At 34.3% G+C, this 8,029-nt stretch overlaps 1 protein-coding gene across 1 annotated transcript; it reads right to left on the bottom strand.

Moving 5' to 3' along the window:
* Positions 1-5,398: 5,398 nt before the first annotated feature.
* LOC127543280 (olfactory receptor 1361-like) lies at positions 5,399-6,340 on the bottom strand. The gene has a single exon (XM_051969369.1). The coding sequence runs from the start codon at positions 6,338-6,340 to the stop codon at positions 5,399-5,401; it is 942 nt and encodes a 313-aa protein (XP_051825329.1).
* Between the last annotated feature and the right edge of the window lie 1,689 nt (positions 6,341-8,029).

The raw sequence follows: 8,029 nt of genomic DNA, 5'->3' as shown, positions 1-8,029 counted from the left end.
CATATTATCATAATAAAATCAAACTATGTCCAAACTAAACCCATAACAGAAATAGAGTTCTCAAGAGTTCGTTCCTTTTTATGTTTCTTTTTAGTTCTGTGTTTGGAGATCAAATTTTTTTTGGTCAGTTCTTGTCTTTTCATAAAAAAATTGATGGAATTCATATATATATATATATATCATTGAATGTTTATCTTCTTTCTTGAAAGATAATGCTCATTTTAGCTATATTCTTGGCTATAATCCAAGTTACTTTGCCTTTTGGAATATCAGATTCCAGGCCCTTCAATCTTTTAAGGTGGAAGCTGTTAGGTCCTGGGTAATCCTTATTGTGGTTCCTTGGTATTTTAATTGTTTTTTTTTTTTTCTGACTGCTTGCAATATTTTTTCCTTAGTCCAATATTCTGAAAGTTAGTCTTGATATTCCTTGGAGTTTTAATTTTGCGGTGTCTTTCAGGAGGGTGTTTGGTGAATTCTTTCAATGGCTATTTTACCTTCTGATTTTACCTCTGGTCTGAACTGATCAGGGTATTTCTCTTTGATGATTTCCTGAAAAATAATGTCTAGGCTCTTTTTTTCATCATGTTTTTCAGGAACTTCAATAATCCTTAAATTGTCTTTCCTAGATCTATTTTCCAGGTCAGTTGTTTTTTCAAGTAAATATTTGACATTTTCTTCTATTTTTTTTCATTTTTTTCTTGACTAATTCTTGATGTCTCATGGAATCATTCATTCCATTTGTTCAGTTCTGATTTTTAGTGAATTATTTCCTTCATCTACTTTTTAAAAATTCTTTTTGTATTTGTCCAATTGAATTTTTAAGTGAATTGTTTTATTCTGTGGATTTTTTTTCCATTTCACAAATTCTGTTTTTTAAGGAGTTATTTTCTTTTTCCATTTCACAAGTTCTGTTTTTCAGGGAGTTGCTTTCTTTTTCCGTCTTGTCAATTCTATTTTTTAAGGAGTTATTTGCTTCTATTTCACTAAGTCTATTTTGTAATGAATTTTCTTTAGATAATTTCTGTGTTTTCTTTTCCAAACCCTCTTGTAGAGTTCTCAATGTCTTTCCCCATTTTTCTTTCAGCTCTCTTTTAAGATCTTTTATAATTTCTTTAGGAGAGTCTTGTGCAATGGGCACCAATTTATATCACCATTTGGGGCTTTCATCTGGAGACAATCTGCTTTTACTCTCCTCAGGGTTTGAAATCTGTTCCTTTCTTTCACTATAAAAACTATGGCCAGAGTTCTTTTTTGCTTTTTTTACTCTTTTTTTTTTTTTAACTTGAGATCTGCTTTTAGGGAAGGGGAGATTGTCCAAGCTTCCTGTACAAGTGGCAGTGGCTGCGCTGATTGTTTTCAGGGGCTGGATGAGCATGGTGAGGTCTCACAGTTCTCCCATAGATTCTCCAGTGCACATCGGCCAGGGTCTGCGTTATGTGCACTGGCTTCTATGCTCCACCGGCTTGTGGTTGACCTGCCTCCTTCTGTGCCTGATTGAAATAGACCTTTTCTAGAGAGCTTTGAAATTATATTCTGCTGGTAATTTGTTGCACTCCTAATATTTGTGGATTCTGCCAGTCCAGAATTAATTCAGAGGCTGGATTTGCCAGTTAATCTGAGGGTCATGGGCAAAGGTCAGAAAGCAATGTGTGTGCTTTCTACCATCTTGGCTCTACCTCTGTTTTAGTGTTTCTTGATGTTTAATGGAATCATTAGCTTTCATATGAAAAATTTTAATTTTTATAGGATTTTTTATTCAGTGAGTTTTTGCACCTCCTTTTTCATTTGTTTTATTCTGATTTTAAAGGAGTTGTTTCATTTAGTGATTTTTTGTGTCTCTTTTTTCATTAGGCCAGTTTTACTTTTTAAGGTATTATTTTCTTCAGTATTTTTTTTCCATTTGGTGCCTTTTCTACAAAGCTGTTAATTCTATTTTTATATTTTGTTGGCATCATTATCATTTCTTTTCACAGTGTTTTTATCACTCTTAACTTTTTTCTTTAATGCTTCCAGGAATTCTTGAAGGCCTTGAGTTTAATTAGATCTTTTTTCTTTCAAGTCTTGCTTTAGCTATTTTTATATTGTTTTTAAAGTTTATGTTATCATTATTGTCATTATACTGAAAGTAGCAACAGCAGCAGCAGCAGCAGCAGCAACAGTAGTAGTAGTAGGAGGGAGAGGAGGAGGAAGAGAAAGAGGAAGAAGAGAAGGAGTAAAAGAAGGAGTAACAACAGCAACTTTTTAATGGTCAAGTTTTTTTCTTTGCTCATTTTTCCAGTCTTTTTTTGTTAGCTTTGAAATTTATGTTAATGTTGGGGTCTGCTCATCTGGAGGTAAAGGAGTACTATCCCAAATCTCAAGTTTTTTTTTTTTTTTTTTTAATCTTACTGTTTTCAGAGCTGGCTGGTCTGCAAGTTTTTAGTGCTTCCAAGATGGTGTTATCCTGGGATAGCTGTGACCACTTACCTCAAAAGGGATTTTAATGCCTAGCAGTTACAATACTGATACTCCTATTGGTCCTGAAGCTTTGACCAGAGCCCTTGCTCCCTTGTGACCAATCACAAGTGATTCTCTCTTCTTTCAAACTGTAATTCCAAAAGGCTTATGCGCAATAGAGTTGCTATTTAGCACTAGCTGCACCTAATGCCATCAAAGATTCCCTTGCAATCTCTTCTGACTAGTTTTCTGAACCAGTGATTATCTCTGGGCTGAGAACTTGTTTGAAGGGGAATGTGAAGAGGAAGTTCAGCTGGATACCATACTCTTGGTTCCACCCTACCTAGACTTTATATTAAGAAATTATAAAAGAAACCTGTCCAGATTATCTTTAAAAAGGGTGAAAAATAGAAATTTAAAGAATCCATTGCTCATGTCTTGAAAGAAATGTTCAAATGAAAACCCTTAGAAAACTGTTCCTGTCCCCCTTTAATTCTAATGCCTTCTCTCTGTTCTTAATTTCTTAGTAATCTATCTCTTTTATACATAATTATTTATTTGTTGTCTCTACAACTCTACAATGAGTTGTAAACTCATTGAGGGCAGGATCTTTCTTTTGTCTCTCAATTTATCCCCAGTACTTATCATAATGTTTGGTACATAACAGGTACTTAATCAGGGCTTTATTAAGTAAGAAAATACTTGTTCCTTCTCATATGAGAGTTGATAGAAAAAAAGAGTACCAATAGTGAATAATTGTCCCCTATAATAAGGCTTCATTTCTGCATTTTGGAGGTTGCTCTACTATATTGGTACTCGCTTCCAAGACTTATTTTTTTGTTGTTTATACAGAATTGATTTCTTGTTTTAATTTTGTTTTATTTAATTTTATTTTTAGGTTATATATATATATATATACATACACACACATTCTTTTTTCATATTTCTGTATGATTCAAGGTGGGAGAGAAAAACAAGAACAAGAGAGGAAAGCCACAAGAAAAAATAAAAATAAAACAGAAGAGAAGGTGAAAATAGTATGGTTCGATCCACAATCAGTGTCATTATTTTTCTCTTTGGATGTGGATAGCATTTTCCATCCAAAGTTTATTGGAATTGAATTGAATCACTGACTTGCTAAGAAGAGCTAAGTCTATCATAATTGGTCATCACACAATCTTGCTATTTCTATGTACAATGTTTTCTTCATTCTGCTTACTTCACTTACTATCAATGCATATAAGTCTTTCCATAATTTTATGAAATCAGGCTGTTCATCTTTTCTTATAGATGAATATTCCATTTTAGTAATATACCATAATTTATTCAGCCATTCTCCAGTTGATGGGCTTCCACCACAAAAAGAGCTCCTGCAAACACATGGCACAAGACAAACATGTTCCTGTGTTTTATGAATAAACAAAAAACACAGACAAAATGATAAAACCAAGACATACTTTCTAATCTCCTTGTCATTTACTGAAAGTCTAATCTCAAAGCCTTTAATTTGCTATAATGAAAAGTCCCCTTTTTAGGACAATTTTGGTTTCTACTAAGGTTTTTATTATTTTGAACACAATTTAAGAGTTTTATCTTTTATTCACCCCTTCCAGGCCTGTATTTATTTCCCTGATGGATTTTCAGTTTAATAGCACTCTATTATTGCTCTAGTTTCATACCAATTTTTCCAAGGCAGAATTCTTCAGTATTTTGTTATTACTGGAAATCCTCATTCCCTTCAAGGTAATAATTCGTCCCCAACCTTCAGGGTGGGGATAAACTTTTTTTCTGGAATATTTGTATAAATCTTCCCTACCAGTGTAAGAGTAAGCATTACTTTACTTTGAAAGAAGACTGAGATCAAGGAGAGTTAGATCACTGGGGAGTGGGGGGCAGTATTCAGCAAGGATTCGCTCATTGAAAGAGTAAGCAGATGCCATCTAGGGGAGGAGGTGGAGGGAGGGAGGGGGAAAAAATCGGAACAGAAACGAGTGTCAATATAATGTAATTATTAAATAAAAAATTAAAAAAAAAAGAAAGAGTAAGCAGAGTAGTGTAGGGAGTTTTGGCTTGGCTTGCTGAAAACCATGATGGGTGGAATCTGAAATATCTGAGGAAACAATCTTTGAGATTTTTAGCATATTGGTTTCTTAAGTAATGCACATTAATTGTATAACAGAATGGGATAAGGCTTCTTCAATTTGTCACTGGACATGATAAATAGGGGGAGATAAAACATTATCTATTAAAAGATAACTAAAAACAGGTTAAAAAGGAGGACATACACTTAAATAATATGACTGCTATTGGAAGGAAAGATGAGTGATTTTTTGATTTGGGAGGAGTGGAATAAAACAGGAGCAGTTCCCTGAAATCAGAGAAAGAGGTAGCTGCCCCTCACATGTTTATATTGAATCAAAGGAATGTAGAAACAATAACTTGACACAGTATGGAGCTAGTTTTCAGATAAGACATGTGTTGCTTGAGATGTATTGTTTGAGATGTATAATGGTTAAAATGATCTCTGCATTAATTTTTGGATCTGATATAGGCAATAACCTATATCCTTAGTTAAGGATCTCTGAGCAATAGGTAGAGGTGATCACACACAGCTAGATTTAAACAATGCAAAATTCCCATAATTGAATAAAATTTTCTCACAAGACAGAAATTGGATTAGACTAACAATTAAATAGAAAAGGAACTGAACTACATCCAGAATTGAGTCATAAGGTAAAGTCAGTATGGTTCATCAATTCCCATAATTCCCTCAGTAGAAAATGACTAGAACCAGGAATTGTTGACAACTGGTCAAATTCTTTACCCATCAGGTCACAAGGTTAAGAGGAGAACAGATTGACTTCATATGATAATAGAGAAGATTCTCTTGCCAACTTTCTCCCATAGCATTGAGGTTGTGCTATGATATATAGACACTGAAGCTCAGGAAGACATCTCACAGTCATAGAGTGAATCCTGGTTTTCTAGTGATGAGCATCCTCAAAGCTCCTTTCATGTCCTTGTTTCTTAGGCTGTAGATGAAAGGGTTCAACATGGGGGTGACCACAGTGTACATCACAGCTGCTGCTATATCTTGTTGGGCTGTGTGGGTGGATGTGGGGCTGAAGTACACTCCAATGATTGTCCCATAGAAGAGACAAACCACAGTGAGGTGGGATCCACAGGTGGAGAAAACTTTTTGCTTCCCACTCACAGAGGAGATCTTCATTACAGCCATGAAAATGTGAGCATAGGAGATGAGTATTTCAATGAAGGGTAGAAATACTGTCAGTGCTCCCACTGTGTTGATTATCAGGTCATTGATGAAGGTGTCTGAGCAGGCCAACTTCAGTAAGGGATTGACATCACAGAAAAAATGAGGGATTTCATTGTGGCCACAAAAGGAGAGTCGGGTCAGCAAGAGAGTCTCTGTCAGGGCATTAGTAAAGGACCAAGACCAAGACACTAATACCAGAAGGGAACAGACCCTTGGAGTCATGACTGTGCTGTAATGTAGTGGGTTACAAATAGCCACATAGCGGTCATAAGCCATTGTAGCAAGGAGTATATTATCAATCCCAGCGAACAAAAGGCCAAAGAATACTTGTGTCAGGCACCCAGCATAAGGTATCATTCTGTTTTTGGTTATGTGATTATTTAGCATTTTGGGAATGGTGGTGGAGGTGAAACCAATGTCAACTAGGGACAAGTTACTGAGGAAGAAGTACATGGGGGTGTGGAGGCGGGAGTCAAAGTTGGTAGCCAGCATAATGAGCAGGTTCCCCAGCCCTGTGATTAGGTACATAATGAAGAATAGGAAGAATAGGAGCCTCTGTTGTTCTGGCTGGTCTGAAAGTCCCAAGAGTATGAACTCTGAGACTCCAGACTGATTTCCCCCTTCCATGCATCTGTTCAGAAGCAAATATAAAAAGAATGAAATAAGAATTTAGAACAACCCATTCAAGGTTGATTTGAAAATTTGTCCTGAATAAAATAGTAAAAATACAATTAGAAGAGAAACAGTAGAGTGATAAACTATAAAATATCAATACTTGTAGTCTGAGATCAAAAATAAACAAATTGATAGTAGTAGATATATAATCCAAGGGCTATCCTCCAAGAGAAACATCATAAGATATGAACACAAAGTTTTCAGAAGAATTACAAACCACCAGTGATCATATCAAACATATTCCAAATCAACAAAATGAATAGAAATGCAAATGAAATGAATTCTGATATCCTGACAATTGGCAGAGATAAGCAAAAACAGGCATAGTCAGTGCTGGAGAAGGCATGGGAAAATAGGCATAAGGTAACATTATTAGTAGGGCTGTGAAGTGATAGAAACCTGTTTGTTTTCAATTTGTTTTCTTCCACAATATGGAAGAAAAAAGGATAAGAAAGTGAGGGTGTGAAGCGTTTTAAAGAAGCCAAAGAAGTTTATATACTTGGCTGATAAATAGAATTTCATTGAGCAAGGAAGTGTTTTAGATTTACAATTTACAAAAATTATCTTGGTGAGACTAAACTACATACCAGCAACGTTGGTTTGTGTATGATTCTAACTAGTTTTCTTTATTTAAAGCCAAGATTCTTTCTGGAGGGATAAATTCTTCTCCTTTTTCTTTTTCTTCTTCTTGTAAATTTAAACTTAAATGCAAAAATGAGAAAAGAAAATAATTGTCATGTGTACAATAGAACATGAAAAATTCAATATAAAACAGCAAATTTCCATTTCAAGAAAATTTATATAATCAATACTGCAGTATTTATTGTTTTCAAAGCTGCTCAGCCTTTTCTTTGCTTCCTTTTTGGTATTCTTTTGCTTTTTCCTGTGTACTTTTTACTTTATTTTACCCCTCTCTCCATTCTTTCCTACCCTAAAGAAAGGTACAACTAAGCATACAATCTATATCTATATCTATTTACATGATATAATACACATATACATAGATATCTAGATACATATTTTTACATTTATACACTCATACACATATATGTATGACTCTACCATGTTTATTTCCTCCTATCATCTGTTTCTCTGAATGTGGATAGCATTTCCCTTCATTATTGTTCTTCTAAATCAACCAGCTCATCATTTCCTATATCACAATATTCCAACCCAACCACATTCTACCTGAAAGATTGCTTATGAAAGTTTTTCACCAAATTTTCTGCATTCCTTCTACTTTTTGCTACTTAGGTTTTATTTGTACAAAAATTAATTTAAAATAATCAGAATTATCTTTTTTTTTGCATTTTAACAAATACCTTCTCCTTATAATTAATTTAAAGTTTGATACTGCTGAATCTACTACTCATACAGGTTTTTTTTTTTTTTTTTGGTAGAAGGCTAAGTTCAGAAGTTAATGTAGTGCAAAGACAAAAGGTAACAATTTATGGTTTTTTCAAAAAGTTGTTTTGAGAGCACATTTTATGAAGTTTCCATGGACACATGAAATGTTAGTTAAGGCTCTTCTGGGATCTTATAAACTCAATGAACAGAGTGCATACTCTGATAATTCCAAGATGTAAAAACCTCAATTACAGGAATGAAATTATTAAGGTTCAAATAGTTGTGATAAGATAG

Source organism: Antechinus flavipes, chromosome 1, assembly GCF_016432865.1.
Source record: "Antechinus flavipes isolate AdamAnt ecotype Samford, QLD, Australia chromosome 1, AdamAnt_v2, whole genome shotgun sequence".
NCBI classification, from domain to species: domain Eukaryota; kingdom Metazoa; phylum Chordata; class Mammalia; order Dasyuromorphia; family Dasyuridae; genus Antechinus; species Antechinus flavipes.
The sequence above is the reverse complement of the archived record's forward strand: the minus strand, read 5'-3'. Positions and strand labels throughout refer to the sequence as shown.

What these genes read in the sequence shown, in the direction of transcription:
- LOC127543280 (XM_051969369.1), bottom strand. Translation starts at nt 6,340, where the DNA reads ATGGAAGGGGGAAATCAGTCTGGAGTCTCAGAGTTCATACTCTTGGGA.